This window comes from Mustela erminea, chromosome 13, assembly GCF_009829155.1.
Source record: "Mustela erminea isolate mMusErm1 chromosome 13, mMusErm1.Pri, whole genome shotgun sequence".
Taxonomy (NCBI): domain Eukaryota; kingdom Metazoa; phylum Chordata; class Mammalia; order Carnivora; family Mustelidae; genus Mustela; species Mustela erminea.
The window spans coordinates 85,883,058-85,906,684 of NC_045626.1; the positions used below are offsets into that span (position 1 = coordinate 85,883,058).

General features: G+C 43.4%; 1 protein-coding gene across 15 annotated transcripts in view; it reads right to left on the minus strand.

The window, feature by feature from the left end:
• The window catches only part of CLIP1 (CAP-Gly domain containing linker protein 1), a 121,301-nt gene that overhangs the window by 79,889 nt on the left and 17,785 nt on the right, over positions 1 to 23,627 (minus strand). For all 15 annotated transcript variants that reach the window (XM_032311225.1, XM_032311224.1, XM_032311223.1 and 12 more), the window contains exons 2-3: positions 5,445 to 5,639; positions 604 to 1,175 (exon numbers count right to left, since the gene is read on the minus strand). In XM_032311225.1, the coding sequence (XP_032167116.1) occupies positions 604 to 1,175; positions 5,445 to 5,529 (657 nt within the window). In that variant the 5' untranslated portion in view covers positions 5,530 to 5,639. The remainder of the gene's footprint in view (positions 1 to 603; positions 1,176 to 5,444; positions 5,640 to 23,627) is intronic.

The following is a 23,627-nucleotide window of genomic DNA, read 5'->3' on the forward strand; positions in this document are numbered from 1 at the left end:
TAAATAAATAAAATCAAAGAACAAAATCACTAGTCACAGCATTGACTTTATACATTGTTTCTTGCTTATTAGTAAGTAGAAACTACTATACACTGCCTTCCTCTTCCTAGATCTTAAGCAGACAACTCCCAACCTTAAAGGAAAAGATACCAGAGATTATTTCTAAGGCATAAAAATTCTGAAATAACTTCCTATGATGCCTGAGTTTTTCAAGACACTCAGGAAGCAGGATCTTATACATGCCCACACACCATCCTTCCAGCAAAAACTACAAACCAAGGGGAAAAAACCTTTTATAAAGGCACCCCAGTCCAATTCTGAGCTTGTTTTGTCAAGTAAGTTATGAGTAATAAACTCAATGTTCCTTTGGCTAAACTGGTTGACAGAATCAAAACCAATCATTATAAACTTAAGCTCATAACTACACTCAAACCATAGAGTCAGCTTCTAGTTTGTTCCATGTTCACACATAAACCAAACACCAGAAAAGCTGGGTAATTTCTCTATTAATGAATGGTCTTTCTAGAACAGACTCCGAGTCTGTCTGTGTGCATTTCAACCATTCGTCAGTTCAACACAATGACCTCAGGTTTCTAGACTCACCAATACTCTGTCTCCAATTTTGAGCTCTCTCTCTCCTTTCTTGATGGAACCGGCCTCTGAGAGGTTGGAGATAGATTCACTGGCAGTTTTTGTAAGGTTGCTGATCTGAGACGTAGCTGAAGGTTCCTTTGTTGTTGGCTGGGCTGATTTATGGGGGATATTTGAAGGGGCTGCTGGGGAGGGGGTCATCATGCTGGCTGCAGAGGTGGACAGAGGCGAAGTCGTTCTGGAAGCAGGCGTTGTCTGCAGGCCGTTAGCCTCATCTTCTGCCTGCACCTTCCTTGTTAGCTTCGAAGGGCGGGTGAAAATGCCTTTTAGAGGCTCACACTGGAAATACCGAACTCCTGCCACGGAGCCATCATTCTTGCCTATGGGTTCATCTAAAACAATCCCGGCCCACTGGCCTGGGGCAAACTGGGTTTCTCCCAGAAACTGGATGAATCCAGGCTTATTCCCATTCACCCAAACTCTCTCCCCAACGCGAAAGTCATCCACAAACTCCTCTGGTGCCTCAGAGGACGGTGTGTTTGATGCTTTCTCACTGGATGTTGTTCTTTCTACCGGAGCTACAACTGCAAAGAGAAGAAAGGATCAGAAAAGACTCAATCTCATATGCAAGCAGACAACTCATAACTAGGAAGAAAACAAACTGCAGAAAGCCCAAGCAACAGGAGCAATCATGGCTCTTCTAAGATATTCTGTACATCTGTCCTTCTGTTTTTGTTTTTTTTTTTTTTTAAAGCAAGGAGGCCAAAAGTACTTGACCCATTCAGGTGCCTGCCTGGCTTGGTTGGAAGCACATGGACTCTTGATCTCAGGGTCATGAGTTTGAGCCCCATGTTGGGTATAGAGATCACTTAAATCAATGAAACTTAAAAAAAAAAAAAAAAAAAGACTCAGCCCATCACTACCATTTTCAATTCTGTCAAAACTCAGTGAGCCGGTAGGATTTAATCTTTATTGCCAATTAAGACTGGAAAGTCAAAGCAAGTGGGGAAAAAAGTCCCTTTCCCCGAGTTCATAACACAGGCCCGATTTCATTCTTTGCCCCATCCCCTGCCACACATATCTTGAGAAAACAACTTCCTGATCCCTGGAGATGGGCTCTATTCCCACGGGTTAGAGTGGTCAGGGAAGGCTGACAAGTCCAGGACCCTGGAGCCACAGATCCACACTCAGGCTTAGAGGAGGAGGAGATTCAGGGCCACAGCCCTGCCATCTCACTCCAAGACCACCAAGTGAACCCTATTCCTTCGCTGGCAGAGACAGAAAGCACAGCAAGGGGGAAAGACAGCACCTGGCGCAACTCCCTGCTAAAGCAAGATGACTTCATGCAATCTCTACTCTGCGGTAAAAACAGAAGTTATATTTTGCCAAAATGTGATATTTATACCAGAAACTCAAGCATTCAACCACTAAGCATTTATTAAATATTTGGTATGAACTGGCAAAGAAAGCCCACATTCTTAAGTGCTCTACCATTTAGTAGGCAGACTGTGACCTTAGCTGGTACATGACCTCTCTGAGCTCAATTTCTTTACCTGTAAGGGGAAAGTAGTATATAAAGAGTTTTATTAAATCAGGGGTGCCTGGTTGGCTCAGTCATTAAGTGCTTGCCTTCGGCTCAGGTTATGATCGCAGGGTCCTGGGATCAAGTCCCACATCTGGCTCCTTGCTCAGCAGGGAGCCTGCTTCTCCCTCTCCCACTCCCCCTGCTTGTGTTCCCGCTCTCACTGTGTCTCTCCTGTCAAATAAATTTTTTAAAAAAGAGGTTTAAAAATAAAATAATGTACTTATTTATGCTCTGCCTTTCTATGGGTTTCTACCACTCCAGCACTAGTCCCAAGCATTGTTCTCAGTAGGGGACAGAGCAAGACAGCATAGTCCATGCCCTTTTAGAGCCCAGACCTTAGAGGTGTGGAAACAGTCAAGAGACACACCAGGTAATCTCAGATGACAGAAGTGCTGTGGAAGAGACAGGGCCTTTAGGCAGAGCAGTCAGGGAAGGCCTCCTGGAGGAGGAGATCACATCTGGCCGAGGTCTGATTGAAAGAAAGAAAGCATGAACTGTGGGTAGATTGGGAAACGGTGGTCTGGCCAGCTTATAGCGGGTGTTGAACATCCCCTTAGGCTACCTATTAGAAGAGACTGTCATTTCGATTTGTGAAGGGTTTTTTTGGGTTTTTTTTGGTTTTTTACAAGACAATAAATTATCTCGAATCAAACAGATAATAACCTGCCAAAGACAGGCCAGCCAAGTCAGTTTCTTAGAATCCATTCCAGTTGTGTACATGAACCATTCTTCCTGACAGGGTGCTGCAAGCATGAGTTTCTGAAAAACAATCTTCAAAAAAGGGACCAAACAGGAAACGATCTCCTTTTAAGCATCTAAGTTTTAGTGTTTATAAGCTGCTTTACTCTTAATAACAACATGCACTGTGTAGCAAGTACTGTTGAGGAAACCAAGTTGAATTTCTCATGATCCCCTGCCTGACTTTACATGCTAAGGGATGTGCACAAAAAGTGCTAAAAAGTGAAAAAGACAATGCTAAAATGTGCTGGGGTGGGCTGAGCATGACCATGGGAGGGTGCAGGGAACAGGCAACACTCGAAGGGGTCCTAAAGAGAGGAAGGGTTTGGAGGGGAAGGAGAACAGGAGACACCACAGTAAAGCTTTCTTCTCCTGTAACATGTTTCACGGCCTCCCTGCTAAGACCCCAGTTTTATCATGATACACGAAATGGAAATCGGAGGGGGAGACAAACCATGAGAGACTGTGGACTTTGAGAAACAAACTGAGGGTTTTGGAGGAAAGGGAGGTGGGGGGGGGGTTGGGTGAGCCTAGTGGTAGGTATTGTGGAGGGCACGTATTGCATGGAGCACAGGGTGTGGTAAAAAATGAATTTGGGAACACCGAAAAAAAATAAAATAATACAATATTTAAAAAAATAAAAAATAGGGGGCACCTGGGTGGCTCAGTGGGTTAAAGCCTCTGCCTTCAGCTCAGGTCATGATCCTGGTGTCCTGGGATCGAGTCCCGCATCGGGCTCTCTGCAAACCAGGGAGGCTTGCTTCCCTTCCTCTCTCGCTGCCTGCCTCTCTGCCTACTTGTGATCTCTGTCTGTCAAACAGATAAATAAAATCTTTAAAAAAAAATAAAAATAAATTAAAAAGAGAAAAAAATGTAAATAACTTGGGATCTTCATTCAGTCAATAAATATTTTCTGAGCTCCTGTTAAGAGCCAGGCAATGTTCTAGGTATGTGGGTAAATGTGGGCAGCGGAAAAAAAACTACAAAGATCCTTGCCCTTGTGGAAGATCAATGAGGTTGTAAGGAAAAATCTGAAGAAAAATGTTGGACTTAATATTTCATGGTGAATGACTGATAGCCTATCTAACAGCATATAAACCACATGAAAAGACCAGAAAAGCAAGCATCAGATGCCCTGACTCTCCTACTGAAGACCTTACATGGTCATTACGGGCTATAAACTGAAACGGTGGTGGAGGAGACAGAGCGCAGAGGGAAAAGAGGCTGCTGGAGACCATCAAGGCCACAGGTTCACCTACAACATGGGGAGGGTCCTGCGTGGCCTAGACTCAAGCCAGTGCACTGCCTGCTCCCTTGACACCAATGGCCAACTTCAGATCACTCAGTGTCGTCAAATCTTTTAAGCCAGGGTCATCCTTCTTTTCTTTACACATCCCTAAACCCCAAAGAGAACAGCCCAGTTGAGTTCAGGGAGGCCCAGAGAGAAAAATTATCTTTTTTTTTTTTTCCTTTTGAAGAATTTATTTATTTAACACAGAGAGATACAGTGAGAGAGGAAACACAAGCAGAGGGAGTGGGAGAGGGAGAAGCAGGCTTCCCGCAGAGTAGAGAGCCCAGTGCAGGGCTCGATCCCAGGACGCTGAGATCATGACCTGAGTGAAAGGCAGATGCTTAATGCCTAACCCACCCAGGTACCCCAAGAAAAAATATCTTAACGTTGTAAGGATTAAATACTGAAGTCACTTAACTATTTAAGCACCCTGCACTAAATTAACTAAGAGCTCTTCCTTAAAATTTGTAGATACAGGGAGAGCCTGGGCGGTTCAGTCAGTTGAGCAGCAAACTCTTGATTTTTGGCTCAGGTCACAATCTCCGGGTCCTGGGATCAAGCCCTGTGCTGGCGGTGGGCACTCAGTGGGGAGGCCCCTTCAGGATTCTCTCTCCCTATGCCCCTCCCCCAACCCTGCTCGCACGCATGCTCTCTCTCTCTCCCAAATAAATAAATCTTTTCTTTTTTTCAAAAGATTTTATTTATTTGACAGACAGAGATCACAAGTAGGCAGAGAGGCAGGCAGAGAGAGAGGGGGAAGCAGGCTCCCCGCTGAGCAGAGAGCCCGATGCGGGGCTCGATCCCAGGCCTTTGGGATCATGACCTGAGCCGAAGGCAGAGGCTTTAACCCACTGAGCCACCCAGGCGCCCCCCCCCTTTTTTTTTTCCAAATAAATAAATCTTTAAAAAAATATGTTTAGGTATAAAATTCCATACTTTCGAAGAGAGAGCAAGAGAGCACGAGCAGGGGGAGTGATAGAGGGGGAGCGACAGGGACAAGCAGACTCCCCACTAACCACATAGCCCTACACAGGCCTGGACCTCAGGACCCTGAGGATCGATCATAACCCGAGCCAAAACCACAAGTCAAACCCCTAATCAAATGAGGCACCCAGGTGCCCCTAAAGGTCCATGTCTTTTCATTATAACTTCAAATATTTTCAAAAATATGAAATTGTTTAAGGCTGTCTTTTTAAAGTTTTCAAACAGGATTCTAACTTAGATATAAATCATCCTTACCGGCAGCAGGCGTCTTCAAGGCTGTGCTTCCAGGCTTAAGGATCTTGGTGGGGGCCTTAAGCCCACTTGGTTTTAGCATACTCATTGTCCTTAGTGTGTCAGAGCTGTTCTTCCTTTGCCTGTTGCCACTATCTTGCCCCAACCATTGATACAACTGTAGGTGTTTCTATGGTGAAGTCAGTCTCTGGGTTAAATCTGCAGGAGAAAAGTATCACCCGAATTTAGAGTCTATGGGAGGAAGAGAGCAGAAGCAGCATCTATTATTACAGCAGCTTCCACCAGCTCGACCTTTCCTTACACACGATGACAAACTGTCTCCGCACTAAATCCAGGAAGCTAGATTAAAACACGAAGATGCTGCTGAGATGCAAATTACGACACTAAAAACAAGCAGTTGAGCCTAACAATACATTGACTTCTCTTTAACATTATGAGCTCGGTATGGTGCATGAAGTCCACACCGTCCACAGAAGGGGGTTCCGAAAAATGTGCACCAACCTTAATGGCAGGAGAAGAAGGGAGCGTTCAGCTTTGACTTCATTCATTTCTATGTTGCTTAAGTTTTATGACAAGCCTGTATTAACTGCATACTTTTTTAAGTTCATAGAATTACGCAACGCTGGATCTAAAACCATGTCTATGTGAGACTAGAGTAAGGTTCAAACTCTGTAAGAAAAAGCTGTATCTGGGAAGTGCCTAGGGAAAAAAAATTTTTTTGATCTGTCTATAGAAATGCAATATAATTCTTTTTTTTTTAAGATTTTATTTATTTGACAGAGATCACAAGTAGGCAGAGAGGCAGGCAGAGTGGGGAGGGGGGGGACGCAGGCTCCCCGCTGAGCAGAGAGCCTGATGTGGGGCTCGATCCCAGGGCCCTGTTATCATGACCTGAGCCCAAGGCAGAGGCTCCAACCCACTGAGCCACCCAGACGCCCCAGAAAGGCAATGTAATTCTGATTTACTCAAGACCAGGTATGAATATACAACTTTGAGGCTCAGGCAAAATAGGATCTTGTCTTAGTCTAAGAGGAGGAGACACACACGTGATGTAATGAGCACTGGGTGTTATTTCCAACTGATGAATCGCTAAATTCTACCTCTGATACTAACTTAAAAAATTAAAAATTAAAAAAAAAAAAAAAAGAAGACTGGAAAGGCTTTGGGATTCTGGAATGTGGGGAAAGATTTCCAGACATTACATTTAAAAATGGAATAAATCAATCAAAGAGAAAAATGCTATTCACTGACTCTGTCAAACAACTGTGTTTTTGTACTTTCTGCTAGTGGAGCTTGGACAAGGACGCACTGTTGTTACTCTGCCATCCCATCTCTCTTACAAGCAATGACAAGCACCAGTGAAAACATCTAGCCAGGGATGACGGAGGAGCCTCTATGGAGCCACTATGAAGTGGGCTGAAGGGTGCTCACTGCCTCCACCCCCAACAGAGATGTATCCATCCAGAGCCCGTGAATGTGACCTTATTTGGAAGAAGAGTCTTTGCAGATGCGATTCACTTAGGGATATTGAGATGAGATCACTCTGGATTACCTGAGTGGGCCCTAAAGCCAACCACAAGCATCCTTACTAGAGGAAGAGAACACACCAAGGAGGCACCAGGAGATGAAGGCAGAGACTGCAGTGATGTGTCTGAAGCCAAGGATGGCCGACATCCTTGTATCCATCGTAAGGTAAAAAAGCCACCAACAGCTCAGGGACAGGCATGAGACAAGTGTTCCCTCAGGGCGCCGGTAAAGAACTAGCCTGCGGGCACAGTGCTTTTTGACTTCTGGCCTCCAGACCCCAGAGAACACATTTCTGTTGTTTTAAGACCTCCAGTTTGTGACAATCTGTTAAGATGGCCCTAGAAGGGGCGCCTGGGTGACTCAGCGGGTTAAAGCCTCCGCCTTCAGCTCAGGTCATGGTCTCGGGGTCCTGGGATCGAGCCCCGTATCGGGCTCTCTGCTCATCAGGAAGCCTGTTTCCTTCTCTCTGCCTGCCTCTCTACCTACTTGTGATCTCTGTGTGTCAAATAAATAAATCTTAAAAAAAAAAAAAAAAAAAGATAGCCCTAGAAGCCTAATACAGCCACATCAGCTTTTCTGTTGAAAGATAATCAGACTGAAGAGAAATCATGCCAAGACAGTTGCCTCATTAGGCTCCATTTGCAGATTCCCCATGGTTCTTAAGAGGGTCCAAAATGGTACAAGGTGTTTTTTAAAATGTCAAAGTAAATTATGTGGTTTTGAGAAGACTCTGATTAACACAGAAAGAAATGCTGTTTCCTGGAAGGCCAATCCTGACTATTAAAACAAAATCCCCAGGCTCCTTTCTGTCTCCACAGTCATCATCCCTGCCATGGGGGGCGGGGGGGCAGTGGGTGTGGGAGTCTGGGTGCCAGGACAGGTGGCTGATTCAGGGTCAGGTTTGAAACCACCTGCTTCACTATCAGACCCTCACCATACACAGCCTGTAAGTTACAAGCAGATTTACTGGCTCTTGCTATTGCCTTAGATGGAAGGGAATGGCTGAGTCCCTTCTAACTTCAGCTAAGAAAGACTATTTACATGTCCAGAGAATCTGAGAAGGGTGGGGACAGGCGAAGGGCAGAGGCTGCCACGGGCACTTGCTATGCTGTGTCTACTCTTCACCCTGGCCATCATCGTAAGGTAAAAGGGTCAGGTAGGTAAGAATAGGACAGAGCATAATGGTCCTGGGCAAGCTATGATGGTAAGAAAAGAGGATGACATGCTTCTTAAAATACTTTCACTCAGGCAGAACAGTGAGTTCTTGGGCTCTGGTCAAGCACTCCTCCCTAAAGAGAGATTTTGAAAACCACCACAATCAGCAACTTGGAAGCCTCAGCCAATTTCAAATTTTGCAGCTCAACTCCCTGAGCTCACAAAAATCTGACAATCTAAACACCTCAGCCTAAGGAACAGAGCATGGGGTTATTAAGAACCTAAGAATAGGGGCACCTGGGTGGCTCAGTGGTTAAAGCCTCTGCCTTTGGCTCAGTCATGATCCCAGCATCTTGGGATCGAGCCCTGCATCGGGCTCTCCGCTTGGCGGGGAGCCTGCTTCCTCCTCTCTCTCTACCTGTCTCTCTGCCTACTTGTGATCTCTGTCTGTCAAATAAGTAAATGATCTTTAAAAAAAAAAAAAAAAAGAACAAGAATAGTGATAAACCCAAAGTCTAGGACTTCGTGGTCTAATGTGAATGCCTCTGCCTCGTGGTCCATCTGAGTCATTTGAATCCCAAAGCAGAAAACTGTGACCAAGAAATAATAACAAAGGGAAAAAGTCCAGTCTGTTTCAATAAAAGAATCAGGAGCAACATCAGCCATGCTAGGTTTTTAAATCTTCTAATTCAAGTTTCTTCTTCATGTATTATTAATGAATGGCATGTCAGGCTTGATTAAAAAAAAATCAATTTGCTGAAAAACAAAAGATCAAAGTCTTGGTCATGGTACCCACAAACTGTAATGACCAAGAAGCAACATCTCTGCATAATCTTTCAAGGTCAGTGGATGTCACCTTAAAACTAATCAATTCCAAAACATGCAAACAGAAAAAAAAAAAAAAAAAAAAAAAAAGACATTCTTGCCTCACTAATATCCTGAGCGCAGTTAAATTTCTGATGTTTGTGCTTACTGAATCTCAAGAGTTTTGAACCTAAAAGAAGACAAACCACCCATCTCCTCTATCCTCCCAACATGTAAGGACAATACACAGATTACAATCTATAGATAGTTTCTACGCATATTATTACCCCATTTGAAGCTTACAGTTCTGTGGGATCAGCTACTATTATCCTTCCTTAACAAACCAATTAGCACCTCAGAAATTAACAGGTGCATTTCCTCATTTGTTAACGATCTACGGCCTGAGGTCACTTGGCTAAGCAGCACAGATGTGACCCTGCTGGTCACATCTGTGCTGCTTAGCCAAGTGACCTCAGGCAGTGCAGGCCTGATTCCAGAGTCCAAGTTCTTTCTGATAAACCTAACATTCACACTTAGGAAGGACAGCACACCACAATTAAAGAGATTAGGACTCATCTTACTAACATGACCTACATGTGTACAGCACCAAGAGAGCCCAAAGCACCAAGATAAAACTGTCTTCTCTGCATCTCAAAGTGTCCCAGGGAGGTGAACAATTGTCATTATGGCTATTCATGGTCAAAGACAATGAAGATCTGAGCAATTAAACAGCTTTCTCAAGGAGACTCAAAGAAGTGATGGCACTCTGGGACACCTGGGTGGCACAGTGGGTTAAGCCTCTGACTCTTGATTTCAGCTCAGGTCAAGACCTCAGGGTCAGGAGATCGAGCCCCACACTGGGGTCCTCGCTAAGCCTGGAGCCGGCTTGGGATTCTTTCTCTTCCTCTCCTTCTACACTGTATATGTATACACCCACCCATACTGGTTTCATACATATAATTTAGCATTTAAAAAGTGAAAACACATAAAAATGATGAAAGGTATTGTATTGCCAAAGTAAAAAGAAGTATAACCCAGAAAGTCCAGAAAGGGAGTTAAAAAGAAAATGTCTATTTTATGGACACTGGAAAAAGTTTCTTTGGAAAATAAACAAGGGTAGTATGGAGAAGGATGAGCCAAGATTGCAAAAATTGTATGAAAATCAGCATTAAGGATATTTGAAACAAGGCTCCAAAATTCCACACTCAGATTAAGGTTTGGGTCTCCAGCCATGACCAAAAGGAATAGTGTCTTTTGGTATTTCTCTCACTATAAATATACAAAGTTATATTTTATAATCCATAATCTCTAAGCCTATTATTATTTTTTTTTATTTGACAGACAGAGATCACAAGTAGGCAGAGAGGCAGAGAGTGAGCAGAGAGCCGGAGGTGGGGCTCGAACCCAGAACCGTGGGATCATGACCTGAGCTGAAGGCAGAGGCTTTAACCCACTGAGCCACCCAAGTACCCTATTCCTCTTCTCTTCAACTGTCTGAGGCCAATTTTCTTCATGCACATCAATGGAAACAACTTCTTACTACAGATCCAATGCAGAATAAGTCTATTATTATGATTCAAGAGTCTCACCTCTGAGTAAATGGATTTTTAAAAATGAGTTTCTGAACTTACGGAGTGGAAGGTAAGCTCACCACGGTAGGAGTGACAGAAATATGCCGTTCTGCCAACTCTTGACTTTCATTACTGTGATACCATGGTTCTCAGGATGAGGTCCATGTACTCCTAGGACACCCCCGAGACCCTTTTAGGGAAACAGAACTATTTGCACAGTATTACTAAGACATTTTTTGCCTTTTCCACCTCGTTGATGTTTCCACTGAAGGTGCGAAAGTGCTGGTGGGCACGGACCGCAGGTGCCACGTCAGGGCAATGAGAACACGCTGCACGTTCTTCACGCCCATGTACGTGCAAGGAGGGGAGAAGCCACGTTCCCATAACAATGTGAAGCACTTGGTGTAGCCGAAAAACAAATCATTTTATTACATTTCAACCCTTAAATATATGCTTTTTAAAAAGATTTTATTTATTTATTTGACACAGAAAGAGAGCAGGCGGGAGAGGAGAAAAGAACCTGAAGCAGGCTCTGCATTGAGCGCAGAGCCCGACATGGGGCTCGATTTCACAACCCCTGAGCCTGAGCCACTCAGGCGCCCCAAATATGTGCCTTTTTAATACCCTGCAACAAAATGGGACATGCACACGAAGCACAGCTGCTGTGAACCACCGTACCATGTCTCAGAGAAGAACGGGGGCGAAAGAGACACAGGCTCAGTTCGCCACTTTTTTCACAGAATGTCAATTTTACTTGAAGAAAACGGTAAACTATGGTTACTGAGGCGTGGCTATCTGGCAGACATGTTCTTGAAAAGGAACCATGTGAAGGGTCACTTCAAGGAAAACAACTTGACAACGAGAGATTTTAAGCATTTAAGAGAAACTTAGAATTTTGTGGGGGTTTTTGTTGTTTTTGTTTTTAAGATTTTGTTTATTTGACAGAGAGAGACACACCGAGAGAGGAAACACAAGCAGGGGGAATGGGAGAGGGAGAAGCAGGCTTCCCACCAAGCAGGGAGCCCGATGGGCGGCTCGATTCCATGACCCTGGGATCATGACCTGAGCCGAAGGTAGATGTTTAACAAGTGAGCCACCCAGGCGCCCCTAAACTTAGAATTTTGGAAAACATATCCTCTACTGTAAGCTCGACAGCTTCCCAATACTAAAGACTTTTGGGATGAGATCAACGGTATTCACAAATGTAATTTTTGTACATTATATAATGAAATGTGTCAGTACACGGAAATGTGCCTCTCCACAAACCAGTATCATTCAACCTACAACGCACAATGTTACAAAATCATCAAAGCACAAAGCGGACCAATGGATTTTTATGTAACAATAAACGTTCATTCATAGTTTCAGATGCCACTTTGATGAAACTACAACCCATCAAATTTTGGGACTAGTATAAAGGAAGAAAATCCATAATTATCTGAAAATGCTCTTAAAATACTTTTTTACTCTTCTCTTCAACTGTCTGAGGCCAATTTTCTTCATGCACATCAATGGAAACAACTTCTCACTACAGATCCAATGCAGAAGCAGCTGCCTTCTAGTAAACCTGTCTTCTATTAAAGACACATTTGCAAAAACGCAAAAGCAGTGTCATCTTCTCACTCAAGTTATTATTTTAGAGAAACAGTTATTAATTTAAAATGTATGTAATGTGTAATGGGTTTGTTATAATTTCTGATGAACTGATATTTTCAGCTTTAATTTCTAATATGGTACACATCAATGGATAAAACCTAGATAAAAAGCTCAATTTTTAAGAAGGTAAAAGGGTCCTGGGGAGAAAAGGATGAGAACTGCCGTTCTGTTCGTTTGTGCCCTACAATTTGAGCAGCAAAGGTTGAAAACCCCCATGCTCTAAGGGCTTCCAGAAGCATGTGCCTCTGGTTCCGATGTTTACAGGTGAGGATGCCCAGTCAGCAGATCCAGCATTACTACTGTATGACCACGGGCACAGCACTGTGCAGGGGGCTGAGTGATAGAACTGAACCTACAATTTGTCGGAAGACAAGAAGTATATACGTAGCAAAAAGAACACAAGTATGCGCTACCATCGGGGTATCTGTATGCATAAACCGGGTGTCTCTCTAAGACAGTTATCAGACAGGCTGTATTCTAAATCAGTGATAGTCAAAGTGTGCAGCAGCACCAATGTCACCCGGGAACCTGTTAGAAACACGAGTCATCATCAAGGCCCCTGACCAGACTTCCTGAAACTAACTCTGGGGCTCTGGGGGTAGGCCTAGATTTTAAGCCCTTCTTCTGGTGATTCTGATGCTTATGTCTGAGAACCACTCCCTGCTGATCAGCTGGTAAGAAAAGTCCCCTGAGGTTCATTTCCTTAATCATGTGAACCATCCAGGTGTCCGATTCCCCAAATGCCACTCCAGAGCCCTTGGCACTACAGGCCCCTCTGCTGCTGTTTCCGGTGGTTTGCTCAGCCTTGAAGCCCTTTCCAAGTCTAGTTACCTCCATCTACTGAAACCTTACTCAAGGGAAAACTCAGGCATTCATCTGCCCCACAAAACCTTCCCCAATGCTCGCCAGTGAAACTGTGCCCATCCTACAACTTCCCATAGCACAGTCTGGACCTCTTCCTAGCACCGAGCACACTGAGCTGTGTGTGTAGTCTGTGCAGTCCACGTCTTTTAGCCATTGCTATATTCCCCACAGTATTTTTTTTTAAAGATTTTATTTATTTGACAGAGATCACAAGTAGGCAGAGAGGCAGGCAGAGAGAGAGGGGGCTTCAGGCTCCGTGCTGAGCAGAGAGCCCGATGCGGAGTTCGATCCCAGGACCCTGAGACCATGACCTGAGCCGAAGGCAGAGACTTAACCCACTGAGCCACGAAGGCACCCCTTCCCCACAGTACTTTATAAATAATCCTCATTAAATAAAATCAATGAGGAAAGTAGCCTCAATTATTTAAATGACTCTACAAATCAGGCTGGGTGTATCAGTATTTTTAAAAGTTATACTTGGGGGTAGGGGAAGCACCTGACTGGCTCAGTTGGAAAAGCACATGACTCTTGATCTCAGGGTCATGAGTTCGAGCCCCACAGTGGGTAGGGAGATTGCTTAATTCAACAAATTTTAAAAAGTCATACTTGTGCTACCTACAGCTGACGGAAAATACAGGTCCTAAACATAAGCTCAAGGAATTTATAATGTAGTTGGGAAAAAAGACCAATATATACATAAAAAATAACTAAGAATACATATAATTTATGAGATATACCAAATACCAATACCACGTGATGGTTCTAGAAGTGTTTTCAAAGAGGAAAGGGTAGAGCGGATTAAGGCAGAAAGAAAAGGCACGATGGCAAGGCAGGATTTCTGAGGGGGCTCAAAGGAAAGTAACTTAAAGGCAGAGACTTAACCCACTGAGCCACGAAGGCACCCCTTCCCCACCTCTGTGCGGGAGCTGGCAGTCAAGATTTCTAAAAAGGCAGAGAGGTAAGACTCCAGAGAAGGAGAAGGAGGAAAGGTTATAAAGCATGTAAGACAGTGAGAAGCTGGTTTGACACACGTCAGAAGATTCTTGCAAGAAATCGAGTTAGACAAGAGTCTTAAAGTTCAATCTAAGAAATTTACTATGATCAGCTTTTACCTGCCTTTTACTCCAAGGGAAAAGCCTCCTTTACTTCAAAATTCCAGTGGTAGGAAATGAAAGATGGCTAGAGTTTCCTGTTAAAGCCTGAATTTATGTCAGTGGTTCATCTCAGTTATCTTAACCTGGCTACCACTGTCCAGCAAAGATTTAAACCAAGGGTTGGCAGGTTTTTTCTAGTGGCCTGCCAAGCCTTCACCCACTCCAACCATGTGTCCAAGTAACAGACAGGGGCTGCCAAGGTAGGTCTTAAATTTCAAGGAAGAGGAGCCATGAGCATCTGAAGTCAGTGATCAAAATGGAAAAACAAAGGAAGGTTCTCACTTCAAATGCTTCAGATAACACCTTAGCAAGGATAAATATGGAGAGGCTATAAAGTTTAGATACCACCGAACACAAATGACGAATTCTGGCCTTCTCTGCTACTGTGCGCATGGGGCAGCAGAGACCATGTTCCTCGACCTAGCCTGCCTTGATAACGTGAACCTTTATAAAGGGAAACCTCACTAACATGGAGCCAGGAGGCCAGAAGGGGGAGCTCTCAAGCAGTACCTGTCCTCAAGGAAGAACCCCAACGCAACTGTCAACAGGAAAAACCATCAATTAGAGAAGCCCAGGAAGTACACTGCATCTCCTCCAGGAAATCGACTACCCTACTCAGCCAACAAGAAACAGTCATGACCCTGAACTCTAGCATTTCTCCAGTGGACTTTCCTCAAAAACCACCCTTCCCAGCTTCCTTCTCCATAAAGGAATGTGCTTCTCCTTTGTTGGACTCTCTATACTTTTTGGTATGGCTTGCTTGTTCTGAATTGCAATTATCTGCTAGTTACAAATAAACTCATTTTTTGCTGGTAAAATAATTTTTAAGATTTTTATGGTATATTACCATCAACTGCTCATACCAGTCTGTAAGTCATACTGAAAGCTAAATATTCTAGCTCTGCACTACCCAGTATGGTAGTCACTAGCCACATGTGCTGCTTAAAGCTTAATTTCTTTTAATATTCTTTTTAAACATTTAAAATAAAGTTTAAATTCTTTTAAAATGCAATAAAAATTCAGGGGCACCTGGTGGCTCAGTTGGTTGAGTATCCCACTCGTGGTTTCATCTCAGGTCATGATCAGCTCTGACTTCAGCTGGGAGTCTGCTTGGGATTCTCTCTCTCCCTCTCCCTCTGTCCCTCCCCAGATTCATGTACACACACATATACACGTGGTCTCTCTCTAAAAATAAATATTTTTTTCAAGATTTTATTCATTCGAGAGAGACAGAGCACAAGCAGGGCTCAGAGAGGCAGAGGGAGAGGGAAAAGCAGACTCCTTGCCGAGCTGGGAGCCCAACGCAGAGCTCGATCCCAGGACCTAGAGATCATAACCTGAGCAGAAGGCAGATGCTTAACCGACTGAGCCACCCACGTGCCTCTAAAAATAAACCTTCAAAATGAAATAAAAGTTCAGGGGTGCCTAAGTGACTCAGTCGTTAAGCATCTGCCTTTGGCTCCGGTCACGATCCCAGGGTCCTAGGATGGAGCCCTGCATCGGGCTCCCTGCTTGGCGGGAAGCCTCCTTCTCCCTCTCCCACTCCCCCTGCTTGTGCTCCTGCACTCACTGTCTCTGTCAAATAAATAAAATCTTTTTAAAAAAAATTTAGCTCATCATTAACGACAGCTCCATTTCAAGTATTTAATAACCACAGTGCAATATATAGAACAATTTCTACCATCAAAGAAAGTTCTGTTGGGGCGCCTGGGTGGCTCAGTGAGTTAAAGCCTCTGCCTTCGGCTCGGGTCATGATCCCAGGGTCCTGGGATCGAGCCCCGAATCGGGCTCTCTGCTCGGCAGGGAGCCTGCTTCCTCCTCTCTCTCTTGTCTGCCTCTCTGCCTACCTGTGATATCTGTCTGTCAAATAAATTTCAAAAAAAAAGAAAGTTCTGTTGGACAGCACTGTTCTAGAACCTCCTCCATTCAGAGAGGACCTACTTGCCAAATGTGATCACCTAAGGAAATGTTAAGGTTATCTGAATTATAATCCTTTGGTCAAATTTTTTTTTTTTTTTGTCAAAATATTTTTGACTCCTCTTTCGGAAATAACTTCAGAGATAGGTTACAAGTTGTACTTTATTGGTGACCCAATGCGGTAGTGGCTATCTTGAGACCTCAAAGCTTTTCATTGGACTTGGCTCTAAAACAAAACTGGCTGCTTCCAAAATTTAAATTAAAAAAAAAAAAAAAAAGGGACGCCTGGGTGGCTCAGTTGGTTAAGCAGCTGCCTTCGGCTCAGGTCATCATCCCAGCGTCAGGGGATCGAGTCCCACATCGGGCTCCTTGCTCCACAGGGAGCCTGCTTCTCCCTCTGCCTCTGCCTGCCACTCTGTCTGCCTGTGCTTGCTCTCACTCTCTCTCTCTCTGACAAATAAATAAATAAAATCTTTAAAAAAAAAAAAAAAGTTAAAATGTGATGTCCAACTACTCAGCATAGCAAAAATATATCCAAGGCATATACATAATTCTAAGAGTTCTAAGAATTACTAATGGCCCTATCACCGTTATAGATGAACAACACTTCCCTAGATGACAAAGCCTAAGTCCAGGTGTTTTGTTTTTTTTTTTTTTAAGATTTTATTTATTTATTTATTTATTTGAGAAAAAGAGAGAAACAGCATGAGAGGTGAGAGGGTCAGAGGGAGAGGCAGGCTCTCCACTGAGCCAGGAGCGGGATGTACGACTGAATCCCGGGACTCTAGGACTGAACTGAGCCAAAGGCAGTCGCCTAACCCACTGAGCTACCCAGGCACCCTTTTTCATGTATTTTTTTTTTAAGATTTTATTTATTTATTTGACAGACAGAGATTACAAGTAGGCAGAGAGGCAGGCAGAGAGAGAGGAGGAAGCAGACTCACCGCTGAGCAGAGAGCCCGATGTGGGGCTTGCTCCAAGGATCCTGGGATCATGACCCGAGCCGAAGGCAGAGGCTTTAACCCACTGAGCCAACCAGGCGCCCCTTTCATGTATTTTTAAAAGCCAGTCACATTATTTTATAATCTCCATTTCCAAAGTATAATATTGCAACACAGACTACACACTAACCCCAAGAATCCTATATTTATACCACTGACCTGACTAATGCCATAGTTCTAATATCTTTTCAAGCCAAGAACCATTTGTTGTTGTTGTTGTTATTGTTTTGGGTTTTTTGTTTTTTTTTTTTTACGGGGGGAACAAAGGGAGAAGGAAAGAGAAAATTTAAAACAGGCTCCATGCCTAGCACACTCGATCTCACCACCCTGAGATCATGACCTGTGCCAAAATCAAGAGTCAGAAGCTTAACCAACTGAGCCACCAAGCCTCCCCAAGCCAAGAACCATTTGCAAGATGTTTATCTCTAGAACCTACTTCTGAAGAGTCAAAAATAGCTATTTTGCTTATACATTCTCAAATGGGAAATGCGGGGAGGGAGATCTTCCAAGCACCAATTCCGTAGCAGACAGGACTCCAGGACATGTAAGTAGCTCCGTGGCACAATCCCTCCCAATGCTCTTCCTTCGCAGGACAAGGTTTACATCACACCTACCAGGAAGTTTCCTGCTAAACACCAACACTAGAGGAACAGGGGTTTGGGTTTAGGTTTTCCCATGGGTAATCTACCCGTTTAATCTACCCGTTTTTTGAGACCAAAAAAGCCAGGTCTCAAATAAGCACAAAATTTGAAGTAGATTAATATCCTAGTTTGTGATTTAACTCTGAGATCTGACCTAAATAAATTTTAAAAGGGCAAGATACTTATTTCAGGGAAGCAAATAACCTTAGAAGACCTATCTTCTTTGGTATTTCCCAAAAAGAGGTATGCTTTACATTTCATGAGAATGTCAGCTTTACTCCAAGTCATGATTCCAGAAAGTACAATTATTCTCCTCCACCCAACCAAAAAATGCATCCTACCCCCAGGGAAGTCAAGATTTGGGACACATTTGTTGAGAGTGTTAGATACTGGCAGAGACCAGCGTCTGGGGAGGCTTCACGTGATGAGGCCAATGCCAGTGCCTGGTAAGCACCCAGACGGCTGGCTATTATTTCCAAGAATTCAAGTACCCAACTCTCCTCTCAGACAGAATTTCTCTCACGACACAGTCTTTTAACAGGAAATTACATAGCTATCAGCCTTCTGTTCTAAACAGATCTTCAGGGGTTAGGGGTACAGTTCAAGACCACACCCTTCTCAAAACACAGAACCTAACCTTACTTCAGTTACTCCTTTTAACAAGCAATCCATGCTTCATTAAGAATACTGAAAATACCCAGATAGAGAAAAAAAAAATCGCTTTTAGGAAAAAAAAAAACAAACAAACAGTGGATTAGTTACCAAGACCTGGGAGGAAGGAAAAGTAAAAACATGACTCTAGGAATGAATCCCAAGGCTGGAAATGAAGCCGGAGCCACCTAACACTGCAAAGCACAACAAGCAAATGCTATTTCGGCTGCCCCCAGGAAACTACCCAACAGTCATTTTGAGATGCCTCTGGGATGACTTCCCCTCTGCTATGCTCTGCTACTGTTCAGATCCCACTGGATAACCCTCCATTAAAGAGATCTTGCAAAGGGGATGGGAATTCAAAAATCAAAGGTTCTTTTCTTCCTGCCTAAGAATATATGCCAAAAATGTAGAGATGTTTGTAGCCATGAAAACTGATCAACTTATGTATACAGGTCAGCTCACTTCTAAGAAGCTGTCTTTTTCATTTTTTTTTTAAGATTTTATTTATTTTTTAAATTTTTTAATTTTTTTTTTTAATTTTTAAAAGATTTTATTTATTTATTTGATAGAGATCACAAGTAGGCAGAGACAGGAGGGGGCGGGGTGAGGGGGGCGGAGCATGCTTCCGGCTGAGCAGAGAAGCTCAATGCAGGGCTCAATCCCAGGACCCAGAGATCATGACCTGAGCAGAAGGTGAAGGGCTTAACCCACTGAACTACCCAGGTGCCCTAGGAAGCTGTCTTACAGACATCCCAGTTAAAGAGACAAACTGGAAAGGGAACACATCCAGTGGACCCATGAAGGGGTTGTAGTTTTAAAGAAAGTGAATGTTTTAAGACTCTAGGTCTTTTTGTTTAAGAAAATAGGGACATGTGGGGCGCCTGGGTGGCTCAGTGGGTGGGGAAAAAAAAAGAAAATAGGGACAAGTGACTGTTACAGAGGAAAACGCGGGACATTTGAAAAAGTCTACTTCAAAAAATGGGATGCTGAATTTAATTTTGACATGGTGAGGGGGAAAAGCAGTAAAAAACAAAAAAGAAAATTTTTGGCCACCTAATAATCTCTCAACTTAAACTCACACAATCAAATTTAAAAGAAACCAGTATCTACTTAAATAAAAGATGGGAGGGTATAATATATCAAGTGCTTGCACCCAGTATATAAGGACATAAGGTTTTTGAAAGTTTTTTTTTAAAGGAAGACAATCCTTAGGGTACCTGGGTGGCATAGTTGGTTGAGTATCCAACTCTTGGTTTTGGCATGGGTCATGATTTCTGGGTGGTGGGGTCAAGCCCCACATTGGCCTCTGTGTTCAGCACGGAGTCTGCTTGGGACCCTCTCCTCCTGCCCCTGCCCCTCCCCCACCACGATCACTCACTCTCTCTCTGTCATAAAGAAATCTTAAAATGGGGCACCTGAGTGGCTCAGTAAGTTAAGCCTCTGCTTTCGGCTTGGGTCATGATCTCAGGGTCCTGGATCAAGCCCCGCATAGGGCTCTCTGCTCAGCGGGGAGCCTGCCTCCCCCTCTCTCTGCCTGCCTCTCTACCTACTTGTGATATATATATCTCTCTCTCTCTGTTAAATAAATAAAATCTTTTTAAAAAATAAATAAATCTTAAAATAAATCTTAAAAATAAAAATAGCGGGGCGCCTGGGTGGCTCAGTGGGTTAAAGCCTCTGCAGACGCTGACCTTTGGCTCAGGTCATGATCCCAGAGTCCTGGGATCGAGCCCCACATCGGGCTCTCTGCTCGGCAGAGCGCCTGCTTCCTCCTCTCTCTCTGCCTGCCTCTCTGCCTACTTCTGATCTTCTCTGTCAAATAAATAAATAAACAAAATCTTTAAATAAATAAATAAATAGAATAAAAATAGCGGCACCTGAGGGGCTCAGTCAGGTTGGGCCTCCAACTCTTGGTATTTGCTCAGGGCTGTGATCTCAGTGTCGTGGCATTGAGCCCAGGGTAAGGCTCTGAGCTCAGTACAGAGTCTGCTTTTCCCTTCCCTCTCTCTCTCATATAAATGCGTAAATAGAATCCTTAAAAATGAAAACAAAAAAATAAAGGAGGACAATACTTGAGGAAATTATATGTATTAACCATCAGACACTAGATTTCTGGACCTTTGTGTGAACCAACACTTTTTCTTCCAACTCCAGCTAAAACAGGTACAAAGAGCAAAGCAATATATTAAAAACCAAATAACTTCTCAAGTGTGATGCATCTGCATTTATTGATAAATGATAAATAAATGCAGTGCATTTATTTATGACCTCTGGGTCATGAATAATCTACACTAATTCTGACAACCAAGTCTGATCATTTCAAATTGTTACTTGCCCCTGATGCTGAAGATATATTTTCAAAGAACAAAAATCTTAGATTTGCAGGAAACAGGAAAACTGATAGCAATTACCGCAGCAAATAGAGCCAATGATTAACCATATACCCATTTGCACAATAAAAAACTGCTCTACTAGTTTTCTTTTATTAATTTCCTACCAGAGGATATTTTAAAACAATGATTTTCTTACCATTATACAATCTTCAGAAAAATACTGACAGCCTAACATTAATGTATTTTTTTAATCTACAGAAGATGCAGGAAAGCCAACACAATCTACCAACATGAGACAAAGTGATACCTCATGGTGTCTGTAGAATCAGGCCAGGCCTCAGCTCATATCTGCCAAAAGGTGCACAAACAATTTGAGGAGCCCTGCCTATGAAGTCATGATGATGACATCACAAAGAAGAATTCTGATGTGGTCCTGCCTCTAAGACACAACGTCAACCTCACCACTTTAAAGAAAAACCAGGGGTCTCTCAGGGGTACCTCAGTTGGTTGAGCATCTGACTCTTGATCTGAGCTCAGGTCCTGACCTCAGGATCATGAGGTCAAGCCTTGGGCTTGCATTGGGCTCCACACTGGGCATGGAGCTTACTTAACAACAACAACAACAAAAAAAAAAAAAACCCAGATGGTTCTACATCCCTGAAACTGGAGCTGATGACTCAAGAAATGTACCTTATCCCAAAGTGTTCTCCCATCTGAGACAAGCAGCATCTTTCTGGACTGCCAACCAGAATAAGCAATGCAGGTAAACAGAGAAAAGCACATCCACCCTAAGTTCTCACCTCACCACCAGAAATATATTTTTATGTACTTCAAGCTGGCAAGTTTTAATTCTGGCTCAGTTTCAAACACCTTTTCTTAGTATTCTCTCCTGAAAATTAAACAGTATTTAAGAATTCTGAAAACTGAGTAGGAAGTGAATCATGAACCTAAAATGTTAGCTCTGCCTTGACAATCTAACTTTGCCAGCTCCAATATTTACTCTATTTACTAAGAGGAGTGAGGATTAAGATGGGTAACCTACAAGTTAATTTTGGAAAATGCCCGGGGTGGGGGGGGTGCCTGGGTGGCTCAGTGAGTTAAAGCCTCTGCCTTCCGCTCCTTGCCTGCCTCTCTGCCTACTTGTGATCTCTGCCTGTCAAATAAATAAAATCTTTAATTAAAAAAAAAAAAAAGGAAATGCCCAAAGCATAAAGTCTCATCACAGCTCTGCAAAAATCATGTATTTTTGCTAAGAAAGGGCAAAATTTCCAGACTACTGGTAACTGTTGTAGGTTCCCCCTCTTAGAAGTTCTGGAGTTCATGGGCCAGGCACAAAATAAGAATTACGAAAATTTACTGTTATTTCTAAGCAGTTAAAAATGCTTGATGTTAAAAATGAATTGAAATTCAAAATGAATTGAAAGGAAATGTTACAAAGGATTACTAATAATTATCTCCAGGTGATGGGATTAGTGGTGGTTTTGTGGTCTTCTTTGTGTTTTCTTGAGTTTGTTAAGTTTTATTTAATGAACTGAGAGCATTTCTTGAGCAGGAAAAAAAAGATTTTTAAGACATAGTAAAATGGCTTCAACTACAAAGAAAACACTCTACTGTGCTGCTTTCCACACAGGAACATAAATACAGCACACACGGGCAGCGTGACAAGTGGATATGCACACAGAATAGCCAGGTGTAAACCAAGCTGATTTCTTGGTCTTCTTGGAGTCCCAGACCACATTTCCCAGGGCCCTTTGCAACTCAGTGTTGGTCACGTGATGGAGCCAAGCCAATGGGATGCGAGGTGCCCGCGAGGGGTGGGGTGCCCCCCTACTAGTGGGAGCGGGGGCGGGGTGGTGGGCCGCGCCCGGGCCAGCCCCTAAGATCCTCCCTGTGTGGTCCCGCATCCCAGCCCTTCCGCTGGTGGGCTGGAGACCAACTGGGCAACGGCAGAAGCATGGCTTGCGGACGGTGGTGTCACAACTAGGAAGAAGCCAGGTTCCCTGAATCCCTTCTTTCCCGTCCTCCATCAGAAAACCCACCCTGGACTTTTCCATAACTGAAAAAAAACTTATACCTGTTTAAGTCACCAAAATCGGTGGGGTCTGTTAGAGCAGCTAGCTCTTCTTACCTAATACGGTGACAAAGATTAAAAAAAAACTTAAGGGCGCCTGGTGGGCTAAGTCGATAGAGCATGCAACTCTTGATCTCTGGGTAGTGAGTTCAAGCCCGACAATGGGGGTAGAGATTTTTTTTTTTTTTAAGATTTTATTTATTTATTTGACAGAGAAAGATCATAAGTAGGCAGAGAGGCAGGGGGAGAGAGAGAGGGAAGCAGGCTCCCTGCTGAGCAGACAGCCGACTGGGAACTCCATCCCAGGACCCTGAGATCATGACCTGAGTGGAAGGCAGAGGCTTAAACCAGTGAGCCACCCAGGCACCCCTAGAGATTACGTTAAAAATAAATAAATTAATAAAATCTTTTTTAAAAAAAGGGGAAAACTTTGCTTGGAGCTTTACAATCTACTAAGTCAACTGAAGAAACAATTCTTTTTTTTTTTTTTTAGATTATTTATTTGAGAGAGAGAGAGGGAGAGAGGGAACACAAACAGAGGGACTGGGAGAGGGAGAAGCAGGTTTCCCCCCCAGCCGGCAGCCCAATGTGGGCCTTGATCCCTGGACCCTGGGATCATGACCGGAGCCGAAGGCAGATGCTTAACGGCTGAGCCACCCAGGTGCCCAACTGAAGAAATTCTTAAGACAAGCAGCTGAGATGAAAATACTTCATACCACAAAAAAACATAATTACATGAATAATAAATAAACATACTATATTTTCTTAAAAGCACTATATTTTCCTAGGTGGTGCAGTCAGTTAAATGTCCAACTCTTGGTTTCAGCTCAGGTCCTAA